Source organism: Carya illinoinensis, chromosome 1 (assembly GCF_018687715.1).
Source record: "Carya illinoinensis cultivar Pawnee chromosome 1, C.illinoinensisPawnee_v1, whole genome shotgun sequence".
NCBI lineage: Eukaryota > Viridiplantae > Streptophyta > Magnoliopsida > Fagales > Juglandaceae > Carya > Carya illinoinensis.
This window is the reverse complement of record NC_056752.1, coordinates 48,354,211-48,379,455: the sequence shown is the minus strand read 5'-3', so window position 1 is coordinate 48,379,455 and position 25,245 is coordinate 48,354,211. Positions and strand designations below refer to the sequence as shown.

Genomic DNA, 25,245 nt, shown 5'->3' with positions numbered 1-25,245 from the left:
TACGCAATTGTTATTTATTCATTTAGTTTTGGTTGTGTGTAACAGTATTCAACTTTTGGAAGAATCATCTGCTTCGTTAACATAATGAGAAGTGGTAAGATTGTGTTAATAAGTTATGTAGCATTTGTTTTGAAATAGTAATATTAATTTTGTAAAAGTTAAGTTTGGAGACTTTTTTTTAAGATCATAGAAAACAACGAGCGGAGAATATCCCGTATAAAGATTTACCAGAAGAGAAAAATGAAGAACTCCGTAGAAAATAGAGAGAAAGATATGCTAAAAAAAAGGCATCTAGCAGCAATTCCCTCCAATTAAAAGATTCAACTTCATTTGATGGTGATCAACTGACTATATCAATTGATGAACATTCAAATGATGATGTCCAACATATAAACATCATTCAAGACTTTACTATTCTACAAAATGTGTCAAAGAGACAACGAATTTTCCATACTGATGTTGACATCGGTGAATTGATTTCATCTCATGAAGTATGTGTTCCTCCTTGTGTAAATGTCTGTGTGGTTGATTCAGATGCAACTTCATCATTAAACAATGTGACAGATCGTTTTAATTGTCCGAGTGATTCTATGGATTTTCTGACACGTAAATCAGGAAATACATACATAGATGAAACAACCGTCTCTAATTAGTTTCTGATTCAACAGGTTTTCCTGAAATTATTTTGTCATCTTTCGTATTCAAACATCCTTCTATTCTTTTTCATTGAAATTTGGGAACATTCTATTCAAATAGGCTCCATGTGTTGTTCGGGAACAGTCAAGTTTTGAAATAAGTATACCGCCACCTTGTAGGGGTAAGAAACCAGTATAATTATATTATTCATTCTTTTGATTCCATTGTCAACTCTTGCCACTCTTCCAGTAGTGTCCTTGGTCAAATCATTCAAAGAACAATCGATGAGTTTACACCTATTGTCTTATATTCACTTTTGAACTCAATAAGTGAGGGGTATCGCCACTCTGCTGGACTTAGGCAATTATTACAAATCGTGTCATCTGAAGCATATTCTTTGTCGTACGTGCCTTGTTGCAGACATTGTAAAGCAAAGCGATTCTATCATGAAACAAACGGATTTTGTTGTGCTGATGGGACAAATTCTTTGGCCACAAATGCTGTCCCTGATCAACTTTATGATCTTTTCACCTCGAACATAGATGAATTTGTGCATTTTAAGACCTATGTTCGGACTTATAATAACAAGTTCGCGTTTACATCTTTTGGAGTTAAATTCGATAAAGATCTTTGCAGACGAAATACAGGAATTTATACATTTCAAACTCAGGGACAGATCTATCACTATATCAATGATTTAATCCCTTTAAATGACCATCCTTCTTATCTTCAATTGTATTTCTATGATACGAAGCATGAATTAGAAAATCACATTTCTGATTCAGACAGAATGAATCCATCAATTATAGCTCAACTCATCGATATTCTTCGCATCAATCCATATTCTATGTTCTTCCGGTCTCTTGGTGATTTGTCAAATTTGAAAAATCAAGTAATCCATATAAGATCAGATGTTGGTCTAGATCAACGTGTATTCAATGCCCCGACATCTTCACAAGTTGCAGCAATATGGGTTGAAAATGAAGATGCAGATCAGCTAAGAGGACGAGACATTTGTGTCTTTAGTCATTCTAGTGGAAGTCATATAGTTCAATATTATTTTGGCTGCTATGATCCACTTCAGTATCCATTGTTATTTCCTCTTGGCGATACTGGTTGAAGGCATTCAAAGGGTCAATAGAGGAAGCACATTAACAAGTAACGAAACAACCCGATCAATAGATCCTCACCGATCAATGTCAGCAGAAGAATTACTTAGAAGAGAACAACGAGGTTATAGTGTAATCTTAATCTTCTCATTTTGTACTTAGTTTATAGACATCCAATTTTGTAATATTTCATTCCCCCGCAACTTTTGCAGCATTAAACAGAAAAATGAAGGATCCAATTGTTTCGTGTCATGAATATTATTGCTACAAATTACAAATTAGAGAAAATGTCAGATCAATTTTGTTACTGTCTGGTTGCCTATTGCAACAATTTGTTGTCGATATGTATATTAAGATCGAGACGTCAAGATTAGATTATTTCCGTAGCAAACAACAACATATTCGATCTGAGTTATATCAAGGTATTGTTGATACCATTACACTTGAGGAAACTGATGCTTCTAATGTTGGAAAACGGATTATTCTGCCTTAGTGATTTATTGGGGGTCTAAGAGATATGCAAAAACGATATATGGAAGCAATGACTTTAGTTCAGAGTTATGGTAAACCAGACATTTTTTTAACAATGACGTGCAATCCAAATTGGCAAGAAATTTCAAATGAATTACGCATGCATGAGAAGAGTCAAAATCGGCCTGATTTGGTTGCTCGGGTCTTTCATGCAAAATTAGAAAAATTAAAGGATCGATTATTCAAGCAGCATATATTTGGAAAAGTCTCGGCATATGTTTATGTTATTGAGCACCAAAAAAGATGGCTTCCACATGCACATTTTTTAATTATATTACAGAGGGATTGGAAACTCTATGCGCCTGAATCTTTTGATGAGATTGTATCGACAGAAATACCTGATAAAAATACAAATTTGCACTTGCATAATGCTGTTATCAAGCATATGATGCATGGACCATGTGGAGTGTTGAATCCAACAAATGTTTGCATGAAAAAAAATGGTTGTTGCAAAAACCAAATCCAAAAAGTTTTGCATCAGGTATGACTGTTGGAAATAATTGCTTTCCAATATATAAGCGTTCTGACAATGGAATGACTGTCAAACTGAGAGGCCATAATTTAGATAACCGTTGGGTCGTTCCATATAATCCATATTTGCTTGCAACATTTGACTGTCACATTAATGTCGAGATTTGTTCTACGATAAAAGCAATCAAATATTTTTATAAGTACATTTACAAAGGGCATGATCGTGTTACTTTCAATTTGGTTCCCGAACAAACCAATCAACAAATTGATGAAATCCAACAATTCAAATCGGCCCGATGGATTGCTCAACCTGAAGCTATGTGGAGAATATACAACTTCATTGTTAATGAAATGTACCCATCAGTATATAGCTTACATTTACATCTTGAGGATAAACACCAAGTAACTTTTCGAGCAAATGAAGACTTAATCAATGTTCTCAACTCTGATCGGTCTGCAAAATCAATGTTAACAGAATTCTTTGCATTAAACCGAGTGGATGAAATTACCAGGACATTGTTGTACAAATAATTTCTAGAATTTTACGTTTGGAACCAACAATATAAAGAGTGGACTCGTCAGAAAAAAAAAAAAAAAAAAAAAAAAAAAAAAAAAAAAAAAACTGTTATAGGTTGAATTGTTACAGCAAATCCATTTGAAGGTGAGAGGTATTATCTGCGGATATTACTAAATCATATAAGAGAACCTTTGTCGTTTGAAGATCTTACGACAGTTGATGGTGTCGTGGCTCCAACATTTCGTGAGGCAGCAACTATACATAGTTTGCTACAAAGAGACAGTAGTTTAGAAGATTATTTACATGAAGCATCTCTATATCAAATGCCGTCCAGTTTGAGACGACTATTTGCAACTATTTTGGTTTATTGTAATCCATCCAATCTGAAAGAGCTTTGGGAACGTTTTGAGCAAGATATGTCAATTGATTTTACGTCGACTGAAGATTTTATATTGAATGTAAGAATGCAAGTTTTGCGCTCAATCTCTTTTACACTTGAATCAATGGGAAAAGACATTAATTCGTTCTATCTTCTTGATGACGATATTTGTTTTGGTGAAGACCAATTCGAATCTAGGGAAATCGATGATGAATTGGCTGTTGAAATTCTAAAAGAAGATATTGTTGCATCAGAAGCCCTTAATAGTAAACAACGACATGTCTATAATTCAGTTTTGGGAAAGGTTTTTTCTAATGAAGCTGCTACATTCTTTGTTGATGGCCCTGCTGGGACGGGGAAGACATTCCTGTACAATGCACTTCTTGCCGCAGTAAGATCAAGAAAATTAGTCGCACTTGCAACTGCTTCATCTGGTGTTGCTGCATCTATCCTTCCTGGAGGTCGAACAGCACACTCGCGCTTTAAAATTCCACCGGATACTGATGAACATAGCATGTGTTGTGTCAGTAAACAAAGTGTCATCGCAAAATTACTACGTGTGGCAAGGTTAATTATATGGGATGAGGCCTCTATATCAAGAAAATAATATATTGAAGCATTAGATAAAATGCTACGAGACATTAATGATTCAGAGTTAACATTCGGTGGAAAAGTTATCGTTTTTTGTGGAGATTTTCGCTAGGTTTTACCTGTGGTTCGTAAAGGAATAAGACAAGAACATGTTGACGCCAGTTTGGTTTCTTCTTACTTGTGGTCTACATTGATCAAGTATCATTTGACTGAAAATATACGAGTAAGATTGGATCCAATCTTTTCAGAATATATGTTAGAATTGGGCAACGGAATGCCACCAATCACAGTTGATGAAACTATAAAAATTCCTGATGGCATGCTTGTTCCGTACGAAGATGACTGTACTTCTTTGGATCATTTAATAGATTCTGTTTTCCATGATATTCATGAATATTCAATAAATATTTCAGCTATGATGAATCGGGCCATATTAACACCAAAGAACAGTTATATTGATGAAATAAATGCATTACCAATTCATAGATTTCCTGGTGAGCTTAAGCGATATTATAGCTTTGAGGAAGCAATAGATACATCTGAACAGTCAATTATGGAAGATTTTTTAAATACTCTAACGCCAAATGGGCTTCCTCCTCATGAATTGTTACTGAAGATAAAATGTCCTATCATCCTACTTAGAAACATTAATCCTTCAGAAGGACTATGCAACGGAACACGTCTAATTTGTCGGGCTTTTGATCGAAATGTCATTAATGCAAAAATCGCAGTTGGGCACCACAGTGGAAAAATGGTATTTATTCCAAGGATCTCATTCTTACCAAATGTTGATGAAAATAGTGGCTTCCCATTCAAACGAACTCAATTCCCTATCAGATTAAGTTTTGCAATGACTATAAATAAGTCACAAGGGCAAACATTGGATTTTGTTGGAATATATTTACCTCAATCTGTTTTCTCACATGGTCAATTATATGTGGCTTTATCAATGGCAAAGACTGCATCTACAGTAAGGATTTTAATACGGCCAGTGTCAGCTGAACGATCAGAAAAAAACTGCACAAAAAATATTGTCTATACGGAATTATTAAGATTAGCATATTCAGATTAATGTTAAATGGGTAATGATTCGATTGTATAATTTCAGTTTAATTACTTCAACAACATTGTGCACTTAATAGAATTTTCTTTTCTGTATATTTAGTATTGTGTTTTTTAATTTATTATACTCTTAAATTTTCTTTGCAATTTTTTTTTTAATTTATTATTGCGTTTACTATACTTACACATTTAATATCTTTGTATGTGAACAGCTTTAAAGATGCGGACGGTTTATACATCAATAAAAGATATCACTCCAAGTACAAGAGACTGGAAAATCAAAATGATTGTGGCAGAAAAGTCACCCAAACGAATAGGCCAACGCTCACCAATGAAGTACTAAAGCCTAACATTGATTGATCTAGAGGTATAGTATTTATTTCTATCTATTGTCTTATATTTTTTTTAGTGGATTAAATACTAGTAAATGATTTTGTTATTTTTGCATTATATCTATTAAGTTTTGTTTTTATTTTTTATTTTTTTTACTACTAATTTGTTGGGTCTTTTGATGTTTGAATTTTTAAATCTTTGGCTTCCTTATATAAATGTCGATGATGTTCTATTAATTTAGTTATCTTCCTGTAATACATTTAAAAACAAAAATTTTACACATAACTCAAAACAATTTAAAATCAAAGAAAATCATTATACTCAATTATTTATTACAATTTGTTTTTTTGTAAATTATTTGTTACAATTTTTTATATTATACAGGGAAATCAGTTGCAAGCTACGATATTTGATAAGGATATTGACTCGCGACAAGATACTTTGCACATTTTCCAGTCATATTATATCACTAATGCATATGTGAAGCCATTGGATCCGAAGTATAGAATTGAAACACATGAATATCAATGGATCTTGAATGCTAAAACGATAATTGAGGAAATTCCAAAGGATGAAGGACAATTGGAGCCACCAAAGTACCAACTCATTCCATTCAATGAATTAGATGCTTACAAGAATTCAATTGCAGAAATAGGTAATTCATTCTTTATTTTAGAATATTTAATTATCAATATACTAAAAATTTAAATCTTATTTGTCAGACATTTTAGCTGTTGCAATCCAAATCAAGCCATGTAGAGAGATAACTTTAGCGCATGGACCAATAACTATTCAAAAGATATATGTTATCGATCAAGGGTAAATATATTTTTTGAATAGTTCACTCTTTTTAAATTATGTTTCAATTTTTATTTCTTGCATATTCCGCTAATTCTTGTTTTTTTTATTCCAATTTTGTAGCTTAAACCCCATATGTTTAACTATGTGGGGTCGATTTGTGCAAGATGAATGCAAAAAAATCTCAGAAATAGTTGAGACAAAGCCAATTATATTTGGAACAAAAATAAGAGTCCGTTCTTATAATGGTATTTTTAATAATTAACAATCTTATATTTTCTTTTACATTGTATATGCTTGCATTAATTATGATGCCTATTTCTAATGAAGGATTAGCTCTATCATCACGTCCGAAAAGTAAATTTATGATCAATCCTGTTATTCTTGAGGCAACTTCATTACAAGAGTGGTAATCATTACAAATAAGTCATTATTTGTTTCATACAATTTGAATAATGAAATTTTCATATTTTTATTTCTTATGTTGTATTTGTTTTTATGAATTTTAAGGGCGGCAATTAATGATTTATTACTCAAGAGTATTATTGCAAAAAGCTTGACATACCCATTTGCATCTCTATCTTCTGTTGGCATTCGGGAAATAATCAAGAATTGTGATGTTGCTGAGTTCATCAAAAGTTTACAACTCATGGCAGTAAAATCCTATTCTTAGTAATAGATTCAAATATTTATACAATCAATTCTTCTAAAAAATTGTCTCTAATGTGATGCAAAAAATAAAATTTTGGATAAAGGCGAAGATAATTGTGGTTGATTTGCGCTAGATATTTTTTTACATGTCATGTATTGGCTATAATAAAAGAACTGGATATGATTACAATGATACATTCCTTTGTTACCATTGCAAACACCAAAGCATTTCTCAACCACGGTATGTATCTTTCAAATCTTTCGTTTGAAAATTTATGTAACAGATTTAATGTATAGTTTTTATTGATTCTAATTTAAAATGATATTTCCAACAAATTTATAGCTGCCAAGCATATGTTGAACTTGATGATGGTACAGGAAGACTATCTGCTGTTATGTTTGGTGAAGTTGTAGAAGAAGCATTCGGTTGTTCGGCAGTTGAGTTTATGAATCATACTGGAAATGTACGTCTTCTTATTTTCCATTTGCTTTATTGTTGCGAGTAGAAAAATCTATCTCAAAATTTTTAACATATTTAATACATTATCTATAAATACATTGAGGTTTATATTAAAAAAACTTTTAAAAATAAATTATAACAAAAATCGTTGAAATTGATTTTTATATACTTCTCTATTATGTCAATTTTATTTTTATTTATAACATGCATAGTAATTTAATTAAAAACATTGCATTCAAAAATTTGTGTTAATTTAGAAGACATAAATTTTCAGCATATAAGGTATTTAAATTTTTATTAATTATGCAATTATAATTAAAAATTCTCTTTGTAGGAACATTTGTCATATATAGAAAATCTTGTGGCACAAGTTTCACAGAAAGAGTGGAAGATTGAACTTTTAGTAGACCTCGATCGACTCAACCAAAAGCAGTACAAAAATTTCAATGTCGTCTCTATTGATGCTGTACATGATGACACAAAATGATGGATCAGAGTAAAAACATCAAAGGACTCATATTTTGAACTGATGTTTTTATTGGGCTCGTATTAAACTTATCACATGTGTTGCACTAAGTTATGTTTTGAACTGGTGTTTTTGTTGGGCTTGTATTAAACTTATGACATGAAACTTTGCTAAAACTATCGATGTTATAAATATTTGTAGCTGTCAGGCGCCACACTTATGATATTATATCGCTCTTCTGTAATTCTCAGACGCCGCATGTATGATATTATATCACTCTTCTATAACTGTTAGGCGCCGCAGAACTATGATGCTACATCTCTTGTCTCTTGTAGAGATATACTTCACGAGAGATGCTTCAGTTTCCCATCAGGTTGAAATAATCGACTTGCTTGTTTATTTTCTAGGCACCAAAGCTCTTCTTTTCTTTTCAAACTAGTACATGCCACAGTTGTAACTAGGTTTTGCAGATCTTCCATGTATCCAGGCACAAAATCACCAACAAAATAAAACTTCCCATGATTGTATTTTTAAAGTAATAAGTAAAAATATAATTGAATATAAATTGATAACTATTTGCATAGTATGCAAGGAGATCTGCTTAAAATAAATGAATTTCCTATGCTTTAAGTTATTACAACTTTAATACCAAAACCTTTATGTTGTATTGTAATGAATATATATATATTTTTATTTTATCATTTTGTGTTGATTTAGCAGTGAAAGTTGTACATTAAGCTTTCGACCATGGTTCATGTCTTTGGGTGCTACAATCTATTATTGTTGTAGAAGACAACTTGTTATATTCCAATTTCTTAGACATACAGTTGTTTTAATACAATTGCTATATTTTTCTTTTATACTATTATTTATTTTCATGGAAAAGTTTTACATTTATATTTTGCCTCCACTAGGCAAACGTCCCTTGGACGTTTTAATTCTACTAGTTATATATATATCACTAATACTAACACTAATACTATTAGTAATCAACTATATATAAATAATTATATAAATCACTATTGTATTAGTATAACATATCACTATATAATCAATTACATATCACCGTATCACTATAGTATAATTATACTAACTATATTATCCACTAATACTATACTAAAACTAGAAAAATATGACAGAACCGAATCGGAACCAATAAAATCGAAAATATCGGTTTAAGGGTATAATTAGTGCAGTATCAATTTTTTAAGTCTCAAAACTAATGTATACCGGTTTGATTTAAAATATGTTCAAAACCAGACCGAATTGGATCAGTTATACCCCTAAGTTTAATAATTAAAATCCAAACAATTTATGATTAAAGTGTTTTTAAAATTATTTAAACAAGTCTTAGGTCTGGTTTGTAAAAAAAAAACAATTTCATTTCATTTAATCTAATCATAAAATTTAAAAAAAAAATTTAAAAAAAATTTAAAATTTTAAAATAAAAATAATATTACGAAATTATCTTACAAAATTTTTTATCTTTTGATCTCATATCTATCAAACGAGGCACGAGGCGTTAAGGTTACCTCCGAAGCCCAAACAGATATGTAGTCGGCTGCAGTAGCATCGTTCTAACTTCTTCCGTTATCCGACGCTGCAGGCTGCGTGGCTCGCTCGCAGTGTTTATTCTGTAGAGACCCAGGTCGTCCCAAATTGTCTCTCTCCTGGTAACCATTGTTTCGAAAAGGGATGATGGTTATCCCCTGAAAATGGTCCGCTTTCTTAACAAATGCCGTGCCGTCTCCACGTTTCACTAGCCTATTGACATTAGAGTCTGGATTTGGCTGAATGAGCTCCCATGCCTTTACTGGGTACTCTCTTCTCTCCTCTACTTCTACGAGTTCCTCTTTCTTCTTTACTTTCTCATTTCTTCAATCTCACATTCAGTTCCCTATGAATTCTATTTGAAGTTTTTGTTTTTGTTTTTAAATTAAATAAGAAAAAAGAAAAAATTAAGTGTGGTGTGAGAATGATGAATAAAATTTTTCTATGCTAATCACTGGGACTGTTATTTTGTATCTGTTAGCAGAGATTGCTACTCTGCAGCCTGCCTGCAAAGTCGTTTGTGTGCAATCAGGGCTCAAACCCTTATTCATGGTAAATTTTCATCAAGTCCGTTTACCTCTGCAAACGATAAAAGACTGTCCTGTGCTTGGAAATCTTTGCGACTGCCTAAAGAACTAAACGTAAATGTGAAACCCGTTGAGGTGCAAAGGAGTAGACTCCTGATCAATGCAGTCGCAGCTCTTGAACCCAAGGCCAAGGGTTTAGTTCAGAATAAAAATGGACAAAAGGGTTGCGATGTTACACACTTTGGTATCGATTCAAGTCTCCCGACAATTGAACTCAAGTATTCGAGCGAAGACTCGAAGGAATTGGATGAGAGAGAGAGGTCGAGAAGGCTGAGAATATCAAAAGCAAATAAGGGTAACACACCGTGGAACAAAGGCAGGAAACACAGTGCTGGTAAAAATATATTTATAGATCTTGGCTTCTGGATTTGTCAGTCTGTTTCCAGTATTTGTTTTACATAAGCTCAAATCTCTATATGCTGGGCAGAAACCCTTCAACGGATTAGAGAGAGAACAAAGTTTGCAATGCAGGATCCTAAGGTGATGTCGTGTAAGAATAATTTTACATGTACTTTTGAAATGACCTTAGTTTGTTTAGAATGAAGACGGTTATTTTGATGGAACTTTCAACTTTAAAGTCTTGCTCTTTCAATTGCACCTATTTCATCATATAAATGCTTAACTGGATCATGTACTGATCTCATGGCACATGTGACGCCCCCAAAATCCCCACGCCCGAATACGGGGAAATTGAGACGTCCGGATAGTGACAACCCGGGTCACCATCCCATCGACGGGTGCCGAGTGTGTGCAAGGCAACAGATGTGTACAGAGAAACACGCAGCGGATAACGAAAGTCATAACTAAGTACCAGAATTTTTCTTAACGTAATACAAGCTGTTTAAAACATACATAGATAAAATATTACAAAACACAAATACAGATTTGACAAATAAAAAGATAGCATCAGCAACCCGGTGGAGCCGCATCCTCGGGCTCAGCCTCCTCTTCTTCGTCCTCTAACTCTGCACCAAAAGCTACGGTACCACGAATGGTACCGCAGGTAAGTAAAACCCAAACACTACCAGATAAAAACACATAAAACTCAAACAAGATGCATGAACCATGCCCAATGCCTAAAGCCCAAAAACACCAGTTTTCCACACACGCCAAAAACCCTTTTGGCCCAAAAACACATCCTTTCTGAAAAACACGCCAAAAGTCACATTTGGCCGCCAAAAGTCCATTTGGCCCAACATCTCGCCAGAAGTCCATCTGGCCCAATATCTCGCCAGAAGTCCATCTGGCCCACGCCAAAAGTCTCATTTGGCCTCATAAACCATTATCCAATTTTAACCGTATGCACCATGACCTCCCCTGGGGGTCATCCGCACACCCTGGCTCCAGTGTCACACCGTAGAGTACCACCACGCATGTGACACCTAACGAGCGATGCCCAGTTCCGCGCCCCGCGCGTGCGTAGCCAAGCATCCTCTAGCCCTCGCCAGCGAAGGGCCACGGAGTCGGTGAGTAGGGCGATGCCCGGTTCCGCGCCCGGCGCGTTCGTAGCCAAGCATCCCCTAGCCCCGCTCCCGTCATCTCTCTCGACAACTCAGGGGACATCACTCAGTTTATTCCGCTCCCGAGTGACCAGAGGAGCTCCACCGAGATAATAACTCATCCCGGCTTGGGCTCGTGATACACACGCACCCGTAAAACCACTCACGCCAATACACAGGCTTTTCACACAATTCCACAAACACACGTGCATGCACCATGTAATGCCATAACAATGCATAATAAAATAATCAAACAACATAAAACAATTAAACAGACAACTCCGTCCTCCATCCATCCGACCCCCGAAACTCCTCGGACTCAGTCCGGAATCAATAACCAACAACAGTAAATAATTGAATGAGCAATATATATTAAAATCTGAAAATAGGGTTTGGAAAATACTTACAGCGCTATACGGCAATTTTAGAAAATAAGCGGCGTTGCAAACGACGGAAAAACAACAACGTCACAGTGAAAATTCACTGTGGCCGTGGGTTTGAAAAACCCACTTTTGAACGGGGACAAACTAGGACACGAGATTGATAGGGAATGGTCTAGGGATGGTTGTGAAACTATTGGAAGTGGCGAACGGCCGTGGGTGGCGGCGGAATGGCCGGAAATGGCCGGATTACCCAAAACGGAAACTAAGCTCGTAGGAGCTGTTCCGGTGGTCGTTGGAGGCCGGAAATGGGTGGGTTAGGACGGCAAGGAGTCGGTGATGAAGTGGTGAAGAAATGGTGGCCGGAGGTGGAGCGACGGCGGCGGATCGGAGCAAAATCCGTGCGCCCTTCTTGGAGCTTTTCCGGCCAAACGGCCGGCCGGTTGGGGGTGGGCTTTGGAGGGGTGGTGCACCGGAGGGAGAGGAAGAGAATGGGACCGGTGGGAGGCCAAACGGTGGCCGGACAGCTGCGATATGGTAGAGAGAAGAGGACGCCGGCGTGAGGGAGAGGGAGGAGAGAGAGAGAGAGAGAGAGAGAGAGAGAGAGAGAGAGAGAGAGAGAGAGAGAGAGAGAGAGAGAGAGAGAGAGAGAGAGAGAGAGAGCTCGGGGGGGTCCGGATCGGGGAGAGAGAAAGAAAGAAAAAAAAAAGAAAAAGAAGAAAAAGAAAAAGAAAGGAAAAAGAAAAGAAGGGAAAAAGAAAAAAGGAAAAGAGAAAAAAAGGAAAAAGATGTGAAAAGAGATGAGGTCCAATCCTCACTCCGGGAAAACGAAACAAACCGCCGAAAAAGATTAAAACCACAAAACAACTTAAAGAAATAAAACACAACCTCAAATAAATTAAATTAAATTAAAACCCAATTTTTAAAACGCAAATAAATTAAAATAAAATAACTGATATATTAATTAAAATAAAAACAATTATTTCAGCGAAAATACACTCAAAAGCGGGTCATCACATCCTCCCCTCCTTAAAAACAATTTCGTCCTCGAAATTGCAAATCAACCACCAACTTAAAGCAAGCCACATAAACGCTCATAAACCAACTGAGATCAAGATTAAAATACATACCTTCATCATTCGAACAAATACGGGTACTGCTCCCTCATGTCCGCTGCTCGCTCCCAAGAGAAGTCTTGAGCTAACGGATCTCCCCAAGCCACTTTAACTAAAGGTATCGCCTTGGACCTCAACTGTTACTCCTTCCAATCCAAAATCTGCGACGGAACAACTTCGTAAGTGAGATCCGGTTGCAACTGAATACCTGCTGGGTCGACGAAGCGAGGCTCTTGCTGTCCAAAGCTCTTCTTCAGGGATGATACGTGGAAGACATCATGAACATCCCCAAAATAATCTGGCAAAGCAACTCTATAGGCGACGGACCCTACTCTCTCCAGAATCTGAAAAGGGCCGACGTACCTCGGATCTAATTTCCTTTTCTTACCAAAACGCTTAACACCTCTCATGGGAGAGACTTTAAGATAAACCCAATCACCAACTTCAAATGACAATTCTCTCCTCCTGGTATCAACGTAGCTTTTCTGGCGACTCTGAGCTGCCGCCATTTTGTCTCTGATGATCCGGACTTGGCTTTGCATTTCTTGAATTATTTCGGGTCCAATTACCCTACTCTCCCCAACTTCATCCCAACACAAGGGCGACCTACACTTTCTCCCATAAAGAGCTTCATAGGGAGCCATCTGAATGGTCGCATGGTAGCTGTTATTGTAGGCAAACTCAATGAGCGGCAAATGATTTTCCCAACTCCCTTGGAATTCCAGGACACATGCTCGCAGCATGTCTTCCAGGGTCTGTATGGTGCGCTCTGACTGGCCGTCTGTCTGCGGGTGATAAGCAGTGCTGAACTTCGACTTAGTACCCAAAGCTGCCTGCAAACTCTTCCAGAACTGCGACGTAAACCTCGGGTCTCGATCCGACACTATACTCTTTGGTACGCCGTGTAGTCGCACTATCTCTTTGACATACAAACGGGTCAACTTACCCAAAGAGTCGGTGTTGTTAACAGGCAGAAAATGAGCACTCTTCGTTAACCGGTCCACAATCACCCAAACAGAATTCTTCCCACTAGGTGTTCTCGGCAAACCCACTACGAAGTCCATCGTGATGTCATCCCACTTCCACTCAGGAATAGGGAGGGGTTGGAGCATACCTGCAGGTCTCTGATGCTCGGCCTTTACCTGACGGCACGTGTGGCATTTCTCCACATATAAGGCAACGTCCTTCTTCATTCCATCCCACCAGTAAGTTTTCTTCAAGTCTCGATACATCTTTGTACTGCCGGGATGAACTGAATACGGGGCCGCATGAGCTTCCGCCAAGATCCGTTCTTTGAAATCTGAGTCCTTCGGGACCACTCTGCGATCTCGGAACCGAAGTATCCCATCACTATCCATGCTATAGTGCAACGGCCCTCGAGATTTTCGGACTCTTTTCCTGATGTTCAGCAGCTTCGGATCCTTTCTTTGGAGAGCTTTCAATTCTTCAAAATCTGTTACCCGAATATCAAGAACTGAAGACAAAATCTCTACTTGCTGCGAACTCTCTATAAGGAGCCTTCTCATCCCATAAAGTAACGAATCCATTTCTGACGGTTCGGCTTCATCCTCCAAATGAGACTTCCGGCTCAAAGCATCAGCAACTATATTAGCCTTCCCCGGGTGGTACTTGATCTCACACTGATAGTCACTGATTAGCTCCAGCCAACGCCTCTGCCTCATATTCAGATTTTTCTGGGAAAACAAATGCTTCAAGCTCTTATGATCGGTAAATACCTCGCAAGCTTCCCCATACAAGAAATGCCGCCAGATCTTGAGTGCAAAAACAATCGCAGCCAATTCTAGATCATGCGTCGGATAATTCTTCTCATGGTCCTTAAGCTGACGAGATGCATAGGCTACAACCCGTCCTTCCTGCATAAGGACACAACCTAAACCGAACTTAGACGCATCACTGAAGACTACGAATGGCTTATGCGGTTCTGGGAGTGCTAACACTGGTGCCGTTGTCAACTTGTTCTTCAATTCCTGGAAGCTTCTCTCACACTTCTCTGACCAAACAAATTCTGTATTCTTCCGAGTCAAAGCTATGAGAGGTCCGGATAGGCGAGCAAAACCCTCTACAAACCTTCGGTAGTAACCGGCGAGTCCCAAGAAACTCCTGATCTCGCGTACTGTAGTTGGGCGTGGCCATGACAAAATGGCTTCTACCTTACTAGGATCAACTGCCACTCCACCCCGGGAAATTACATGCCCAAGAAATTTAACTTCTTCCAACCAGAACTCACACTTGCTGAGCTTGGCGTATAGCTGGTGTTCTCTCAATCTCTCTAGTACCAGGCTAAGATGATACACATGCTCTTCAACATCTCGGGAATAAATCAGTATATCATCAATAAATACTACCAAAAAGGAATCCAGGTAAGGTTGAAACACCCTATTCATCAAATCCATGAACGCTGCAGGGGCATTAGCTAACCCAAACGGCATCACCTTAAATTCATAATGCCCATACCTCGACCTGAAAGCAGTTTTAGGCACATCCTGGTCTCTGATTCTCAGCTGGTAGTATCCCGACCTCAGATCAATCTTAGAGAACACGGCTGCTCCTTGAAGTTGGTCAAACAAATCATCAATCCGCGGGAGAGGGTATTTATTTTTGATGGTCACCTTGTTCAATTCCCGATAGTCAATGCACATACGGAGGGTTCCATCTTTCTTCTTAACAAATAAAACTGGTGCACCCCACGGCGACGTACTAGGCTGAATAAATCTCTTCTCTACCAGTTCTTGCAACTGAGTCTTCAACTCTTTCAATTCAGCCGGTGCCATGCGATAAGGAGCTTTATGCACAGGAGCCGCTCCAGGTTCCAAATCTATGACAAACTCCATCTCCCGAACAGGGGGTAGCCCGGGCAAGTCATCCACAAACACATCGGGGAACTCTTCCACAACTGGAATGTCTGCCAAAGACTTCTTCTCAGACGGCGTGGACACCATCTGCACCAAGAATGCATCCGCTCCCCATGCAATCTCTCGTCTTGCCTGAATCGCCGATATAATTATCGGTTTCTCTTTTAACCTACTCCCCACAAATTCCAGACAATCACCATCTGGAAGCTGAAAGCTAATTATCCGACTTCTGCAATTAATACTCGCAGAATATCGGTATAGCCAATCCATCCCGAGGATGATATCAAAACCCAACAGCTTGAACACCACCAAATCCGCATCCAAGAATCTTCCCTCAAAATTTAACGGGCATCCCAAAGCAACCTTGGAACACCACACCATCTCGCCATCGGGTAGCGCCACTACCATAGCCTTCGACAACGGTTCCGTGACCAAGTTACACACCCGAGCAAACGTGGAAGACACAAACGATCGTGAAGCACCGGAATCAAACAAAGTACAAGCATAAAACTCATACAAACGGACTCTTCCTGAACCAAACACACAACCCATGAAATCCAAAAAACAACGAAGAAACCAAATGCACCAAAAATTAAATCCAACTTAAAAAATTAAATTAATCCATACCTGTGATTACTCCAGCATCATGGGTCGCTGGTGCCTCATCATCCACCTCTCCGGGTGTGACAGCATAAACCCGGGCTTGCACTGCTTGTCTCGGGTTGGTTCTTCCACCGTGTCTACCTCCACGGCTTCCTTGAGCTCTAACGGGGCAATCCCGAGCAATATGCCCCACTTGGCCACACCGATAACACTGGGGTCCGCTACTCGTCCGACACTCGCCCTCATGAGCTCTATTACAAACTCCACAAACAGGCATACGTTCTCCTATGCAAACACTTGAGGATGCTTGAGGTCGAGTTTCGGTCCGCTGAACAAACTTCTGAGGCGAACCCGAGCTGCTTCCTTCACCAGAAAAACTCCGTCTCTTTTGCCCTGAAGGGGAGCCCATACTCAGATTATTTTCCCGCTCTATAAGGGTGGCCACATCCACTAACTCCTGAAAAGTGGATATCCGATGGCTGACCACCATACGGCGTATGTCATGACGCAGCCCCTCCTGGAAACGATCTGCTCGCATCTCCTCAGTGGCGACAAGATGAGGAGCAAACCGCTCAAGTTCTATGAATCTCCGGGCGTACAGCTCCACTGTCGCGCCCCCTTGGACTAGATTGGAGAACTCTCTTGCTTTTTGCTTCCTTACCGATGCGGGAAAGAAGCGGTCATTGAACTCCTTCTTGAAACGCTGCCAGGTCACCGTAGCGAAAGATCCCAGTTCAGATTCCAACAGCACTCTCTTGGTATCCCACCAATCAGAAGCGGTACCTTGCAAGAGGTAGCTGGCGTAAAGTACTTGCTGTGCCTCAGTGCACCCACACACCTCAAAAGTCTTCTCCAGATCTTTGATCCATTTTCCAGCCTGAATTGGATCCTCATTTCCAGTGAAGTGTGGAGTCCGATGCGCTAAGAAGCGCTCATAGGTGCATCCGGCTTGCACCATGCTGCTGGACCCTCCTGGATACATCCAAGACCCTCCCTGATATGGCCAAGGACCTCCTGGTTGTGGCCAATACCCTCCTTGTTGCGGACAAGGTTCTCCTGACGGTGGATAAGGTCCTCCTGATGGTGGACAAGGCCCTCCTGATGGTGGCCAAGGACCCCCTTGTGGTGGCCAAGGTCCTTGTGGTGGCCAAGGCCCTGCCTGTTGGGACCTCGCACTCTGTTGCATAAACTCCGTCATCTGCCGAATTGCTTCGGCTATGGAGTCATCTCTGGAGGTATTTTCTTGCGGTTCCTGAGTATTTTTCCTTGGTCTCCCTGGTCTCCCCATATTCCTGTCACAACACTACTCTTGACCCTCCTTTAAGAAAACAAATAAAACCATCAAAACAAAACAGCACTACACAACAAGAAACGAAAGAAACCAGCATGCCAAAACATAACTAAATAATTAAAAACAACCAAACAATCTCACACAAATAAAACAAATAAAACAACTATACTTAACATAATTTTCAAAACACAACTTTAAAAACATTCTGGTACTACCTACGGGATACGTGGTTTTACCCAGAGCCAAACCGCTCTGATACCACCTGTGACGCCCCCAAAATCCCCACGCCCGAACACGGGAAAATTGAGACGTCCGGATGGTGACAACCCGGGTCACCATCCCATCGACGGGTGCGAGTGTGTGCAAGGCAACAGATGTGTACAGAGAAACACGCAGCGGATAACGAAAGTCATAACTAAGTACCAGAATTTTTCTTAACGTAATACAAGCTGTTTAAAACATACATAGATAAAATATTCAAAACACAAATACAGATTTGACAAATAAAAAGATAGCATCAGCAACCCGGCGGAGCTGCATCCTCGGGCTCAGCCTCCTCCTCTTCGTCCTCTAACTCTGCACCAAAAGCTACGGTACCACGAATGGTACCGCAGGTAAGTAAAATCCAAACACTACCAGATAAAAACACATAAAACTCAAACAAGATGCATGAACCATGCCCAATGCCCAAAGCCCAAAAACACCAGTTTTCCACACACGCCAAAAACCCTTTTGGCCCAAAAACACATCCTTTCTGAAAAACACGCCAAAAGTCACATTTGGCCGCCAAAAGTCCATTTGGCCCAATATCTCGCCAGAAGTCCATCTGGCCCACGCCAAAAGTCCCATTTGGCCTCATAAACCATTATCCAATTTTAACCGTATGCACCATGACCTCCCCTGGGGGTCATCCGCACACCCTGGCTCCAGTGTCACACCGTAGAGTACCACCACGCATGTGACACCTAACGAGCGATGCCCAGTTCCGCGCCCCGCGCGTGCGTAGCCAAGCATCCTCTAGCCCTCGCCAGCGAATGGCCACGGAGTCGGTGAGTAGGGCGATGCCCGGTTCCGCGCCCGGCGCGTTCGTAGCCAAGCATCCCCTAGCCCCGCTCCCGTCATCTCTCTCGACAACTCAGGGGACATCACTCAGTTTATTCCGCTCCCGAGTGACCAGAGGAGCTCCACCGAGATAATAACCCATCCCGGCTTGGGCTCGTGATACACACGCACCCGTAAAACCACTCACGCCAATACACAGGCTTTTCACACAATTCCACAAACACACGTGCATGCACCATGTAATGCCATAACAATGCATAATAAAATAATCAAACAACATAAAACAATTAAACAGACAACTCCGTCCTCCATCCATCCGACCCCCGAAACTCCTCGGACTCAGTCCGGAATCAATAACCAATAACAGTAAATAATTGAATGAGCAATATATATTAAAATCTGAAAATAGGGTTTGGAAAATACTTACAGCGCTATACAGCAATTTTAGAAAACAAGCGGCGTTGCAAACGGTGGAAAAACAGCAACGTCACAGTGAAAATTCAATGTGGCCGTGGGTTTGAAAAACCCACTTTTGAACGGGGACAAACTAGGACATGAGATTGATAGGGAATGGTCTAGGGATGGTTGTGAAGCTATTGGAAGTGGCGAACGGCCGTGGGTGGCGGCGGAATGGCCGGAAATGGCCGGATTACCCAAAACGGAAACTAAGCTCGTAGGAGCTGTTCCGGTGGTCGTTGGAGGCCGGAAATGGGTGGGTTAGGACGGCAAGGAGTCGGTGATGAAGTGGTGAAGAAATGGTGGCCGGAGGTGGAGCGACGGCGGCGGATCGGAGCAAAATCCGTGCGCCCTTCTTGGAGCTTTTCCGGCCAAACGGCCGGCCGGTTGGGGGTGGGCTTTGGAGGGGTGGTGCACCGGAGGGAGAGGAAGAGAATGGGACCGGTGGGAGGCCAAACGGTGGCCGGACGGCGGCGGTATGGTAGAGAGAAGAGGACGCCGGCGTGAGGGAAAGGGAGGAGAGAGAGAGCTCGGGGGGGTCCGGATCGGGGAGAGAGAAAGAAAGAAAAAAAAAAGAAAAAGAAGAAAAAGAAAAAGAAAGGAAAAAGAAAAGAGGGGAAAAAGAAAAAAGGAAAAGAGAAAAAAAGGAAAAAGATGTGAAAAGAGATGAGGTCCAATCCTCACTCCGGGAAAACGAAACAAACCGCCGAAAAAGATTAAAACCACAAAACAACTTAAAGAAATAAAACACAACCTCAAATAAATTAAATTAAATTAAAACCCAATTTTTAAAACGCAAATAAATTAAAATAAAATAACTGATATATTAATTAAAATAAAAACAATTATTTCAGCGAAAATACACTCAAAAGCGGGTCATCACAGCACATATGGATGGTGGGTGGTGATTGATCATCAGTACATCATACGTAAAACTCATTTTTTTAATATGCATTGGTAAGTAACCGGCTCACCCTACTTAGAATACAAACTTCAACATGCTAGTATATGAAAATGTTAGGCAATCATGTTGGTGAGGTTGAAAAGCCCCCTTACAACCGTTTGCTTTGCTACCGATTTCAGATATCAGGAGCATGGCCTGTCTTTTGGCCTTAATATCCCTTCAGTTTACCGCTGGTCTACAGAATCTATAATGACATAACATGCTTGTGTCAAAATCTTGCTCATATCCAACAATTTGTTGTTGAATAATTTGAACCTTCTTGCTGCATGCAATGAGATTGTCAGGTTAAGAGTACAACATTATGCTGTATGAACTAATTCTCTAATTCTCTGTCCTGATTTAAGGAGTTGGTGACTGTTCAATACTTAATGCTAGACTAATACCTAACCAGTGTACACACCATGACAGAATCGTAAGCAGATAACTGTCTTAATATTTTTCAGAATATTTTATTTGCCTTTTTTATTTGTGACCTGATAAGCCATCTTGAGTTGGTCCAAATTGACTTTTTATTTTTTCCATCTGTAGTATCCTTGTATCTTTGGAGTAAGCTGTATTTAGTCTGTAGTCTCCTAGACTCCTTGGGTGATCTTTTGACAATAAGTTAGATGGCCAATCCAAAGAGTTGGATATCAATGGCATGATTTATTATGAGGTGTCAAACATATTATGCATTTGTTGAGCATGAGAAAATAGATGTTCGTATTGTCATTACTACAGTCCATTTGGATAGTTTAGAAGTGATTATTCTCTTAACAAAATTTGGTCGTGCAGGTCAGAATGAAATTAAGCAACCTAGGACATGCTCAGAGGTAGGCCTTATAGCATTCTGTTTATTAACTTTTTAGTCTACCACAGACATTTTCCTAACCCAGGCAGCCTCCCCAGTCTTTAATGGCTATGGCAGGGATATCAAGTTCATGAATTTCTATTGTCCTACGCTCCACCATGTCATTTCATAATGTTGTACTTTCTATTTCTTTTAATTGATTGGACAGCACAGAGACAAGGGTGAAAATTGCAGTTGGAGTTCGATTGGGGTGGCAAAGGCGACGTGAGAAGCTGACAGTGCAGGAAGGTTGCTGCTTTGAGTGGCAGAATCTAATTGCAGAAGCAGCAAAACGAAGCTTCGTTGGTGAGGAAGAGCTGCAGTGGAATTCCTACAAGATATTAGATGAACAGCTCAAGAAGGAGTGGTTAGAGAGTTTTGAACAGAGGAAGATGATGGCTGGGCTAAAAGGTAGCAAGAGAGCAACTATGTCCCCTGAGCAAAGGCGGAAAATTTCAGAAGCAATCTCCGCCAAATGGGCTAATCCTGTAAGTAGGTAACATGGTATCTAGAAGAAGTTCCATGATTCATGTTTTCTACATAAACCTTACTTGCCAGTTGCCAGGTCCTATCTTGGAAGTCTTCTATTAGATTATGAGTTATTTGCTCTATCTTAGAATTTTTATGAAGAAATCATTTGCTAAACTGTATCCTCACTTTCTGAAATAGAATTCTGGAAGAGAATGGTTGTCTTATCCATCAAAAATTGGGTTACAAGTGCAAGACTTCGCACATTCCATAACACCTCTATTTCGTTACTAATAAAAAACTAGTCAATAACACCTCACTTCAATATGACTTCTCAAAACAAATGGCTTTGTTATTGCAAATTTGGAATCAACTGATGAGAATTGGTGCATATAGTTCTTATATTAAGTTCTAAGATTTCACCAAGTTCATCTTTTGTTGCTGATCATATAAAACTGAGTTTCATGATGTATATATGTAACATATATTATATAATTATAAAACTTCGTTAAAATAGATACAATCCAAGTGATGCATACAATAGATACACCTAAAGGCTGATTTTCATGACATTGCCCGCGTGTCCAAGCAAAAAAAAAAAAGATCCTTTTAAAGTGTGAAAAAAAATTATAGGAGAAACCTGTATTTTCAAAACCCTTCCCAATTAAAAATATGTTCCCTATCCAACGTCTAGATTGCATTTGAGCTAGACAACTATGAGTTATAGTTTCTTCAAACCTTATGTCCCACTTGAACATCTGTCTTGTGTTCTTCCTTATGTCAATCATCTATAGTAACCAATTGGTTTCAGCTCAAAATTTTGGGATACTCTCAGGTGGGTTGGGTGTTGAGAAGTGTTGAGGAGAGCTGTGAGTAGTAATAAAAAGTAGGTAAAAAGTAAGGAATAGTAGTAAAAGTAGGTGAAAAGTAATAATACAGTAATAAATAGTAGTGAGAAGTAATAATACAGTAATAAATAGAAGCCAAGTTCCCCTTTTTACTGAAACTGATTCTTCTTACCAATGCTACTTCATAGAGTTATGCTTTGTGATTTTTTGTGCACCTGATAAATTTATTCTCAAAGTTGAATTTTCCTTCATTTTATCAGGACTACCGTGATCGGGTCTGCTCTGGCTTGGCTAAACATTATGGGATACCACCTGATGCTGAAAGAAAGCCACAGAGAAGGTCAAGTAGTGGTACACAGACATCTAGAAGGAGCCCCACAAAAAAAAGAGATTGTGCAATGAATAATTCTTCTATGGGTGAGAATAAAATCCAAAATCAACAAATAAGGTTGAGGAAAAGTACCGCACCCCTTTACAAAGATCCCCTGGCGAGTTCTAAGCTGGAGATGATAAAAAACATTAGAGCAGAGAGGGCAGCTGCAGAAACTAAAAAAACAGTAGCTGTTGAACGAGCAAGGTAAGTTCATGTCTCTGTTCTCATACTTAAATTTGGTTAGTAAAGAACTATTTAATTGACCTGTCAGGATGTAGCCTTGCAATCAAAGGATGGGTTTGGGATGAGCTATATACTCAGACATCCTGGGTTTGATTTGCACCAGGAGTTCTCTTGGAATACCTGAGACTATGGCCAGCTCAAATAAGTGAGGAAAAATGGCTTCCAACTCATCACTTAAATGGTTTAATGGTCTGATTACTGATGCCATTACTTTCCTGTCATAGCTTAATTATCATTGCCCTCCCCCTCCCCAAAAAAAATAATGTCAGTCTGAATCAACCCACCTGCATCGAAAGGCAATGTATTTCCATTCTTTGATTGCCATTTGATTAGCTACTTCGAAATTCTTGGAGCTCTAGGTTTAATTTGTGGCAAACTGCAGGCTATTGATTGTTGAAGCTGAGAAGGCTGCCAAGGGCCTTGAGGTTGCTGCAATGAAGAGCTGTATTGCTCGAGCTTCCCTGATGGAAACCAGAAAGCTTATAGCTGAAGCAATCCAATTGATTGAATCCGTAGAGTCTGGTCAGAACACTTCCCATGAGGATGGCGGTTACGCTTCAGTTGCCTCAAAAGGACTAATTGACCAGGTTGAGAAGGATAGGAGTGACAATATTGAAGTTTTTAACTAAGCAGAGCCAAGAGAAGTAATTGGAGCCCCAATGGTGCAACGAAAGGACGAGGACTTTGACTTTAGCAAGTTTGCCTTGCATGATATACTGAACAGTGAGGATGAACTTTTCCCAACCAGCTTGGGTGGCTCTGGTTCGTCTCTTTTCAGTTTTGAGAGTCTAATGAAGCAATCAGGTTCAATAAATCGCCATGAACAACCAGAACTAAACCAGCATAGCGACTATGGAAGACGTCCTCTAGCAAATGGAGACAAAGTTGAGTCTCTGAAAGAGGAAACACGTTCTGAGTCGGTTGCCGTAATAAAAAAATGGGTTCGTGGAAGGCTCATTGAAGTGGAGGCGTAACGACCGGCCCAATAATTTTAAGATTGAAATATTAATAATTTTTATTCAACTTAAATTATATGTAATAGGTCATTTTAGATAAATTTATGATCGATAAATTATTGAGGTTAATTATGAGTTTTAATTAGATTTAATAACTAGGTTAAATCTTATTTATTATTTATTAAATGAGTTAGACTTATTTTAAAATTTAAATATCAGTCATTATAAATTTATTTTAATTTAAAATATCATTAATTGAAGTCTCATATGTAATTTCAGTCACTGTTAATTTTATATTGAATGAACTATTGGATCATGTTTTTAAATATAAATTCTTTTTGAATGATCGTGACTGAGTGTAGCTCGAATTCGAACTCGTTGGCATCTTATTCCAATGTGGATACAACTCTACAAGCTAACTTCACGTTAAAATTCTTTAAATCGAGTTCAATTCAAACTGGTTGTCACTATCTATCAAATCTCTATATAAATATTTGTCTTTCCTTTATTATTTTGAAAAAAAATATGAACCTTCCAGTCCAACACCGTGATTAATTTTGTGTCGAAAATTTTAGAATGCAACATTACAAGGTAAGTAGCTTGATCATAAATAAGAATTAGTATACGTTAGTTAGTTATATATATTATTATTAAAGACAGTTCTTTTGAAACCAGTGCTTACATACCATGCATGTCATGATAATTGCAATCACGTTATTCATCATATTTCATTCCGCATATTATAGTTATGTATGTATTATACATCTTATGCATCTCAAGTTATATAAGACACATAAGCTTTCATAGAATCAAGTATAAGATAAGTTCATAACAGTTTAATTAGATAGTCATTTAGATGTATGATGTCAATGCAGTTTCAGGGTGGACACATAAGCCACAGACTCAAGCGTGGTCTACCGTAGTATACAAGAATATTGCATAATAGGCTTCCTTTGCTGTAACAAGGGAAGTCAGTGCACAACTTTGCACACAGGATTAAGTGTGTTGGCTAGCTATATAAGTCAAATCAATCAGTTAATTCATATAAATCAATCATATGCATAACATAAGAATCAGCATGATCAGAATTAATTTTAAATTCTCAGCATTAAATATTCTATGAAAAATTTCATGTTAAGTATA

General features: G+C 38.8%; 1 protein-coding gene across 6 annotated transcripts; it reads left to right on the top strand.

The window, feature by feature from the left end:
* Positions 1 to 9,528: 9,528 nt before the first annotated feature.
* LOC122279670 lies at positions 9,529 to 24,272 on the top strand. 6 transcript variants are annotated; one of them, XR_006229653.1, is made up of 8 exons: positions 9,529 to 9,821; positions 10,037 to 10,476; positions 10,570 to 10,622; positions 21,160 to 21,197; positions 21,384 to 21,702; positions 22,791 to 23,107; positions 23,175 to 23,291; positions 23,529 to 23,636. XR_006229653.1 is itself a non-coding variant. In XM_043090447.1 (8 exons), exons 1-8 carry the CDS (start codon positions 9,799 to 9,801, stop codon positions 23,773 to 23,775), a joined length of 1,476 nt encoding a protein of 491 aa, XP_042946381.1. In that variant the 5' UTR covers positions 9,529 to 9,798; the 3' UTR covers positions 23,776 to 24,272. The 6 variants fall into 6 exon arrangements, 5 of the variants coding, with proteins under 5 accessions (XP_042946381.1, XP_042946373.1, XP_042946397.1 ...); XM_043090447.1 differs by having other exon boundaries at positions 10,040 to 10,476; positions 23,250 to 23,291; positions 23,529 to 24,272; XM_043090439.1 differs by having other exon boundaries at positions 23,250 to 23,291; positions 23,529 to 24,272.
* Positions 24,273 to 25,245: the final 973 nt, after the last annotated feature.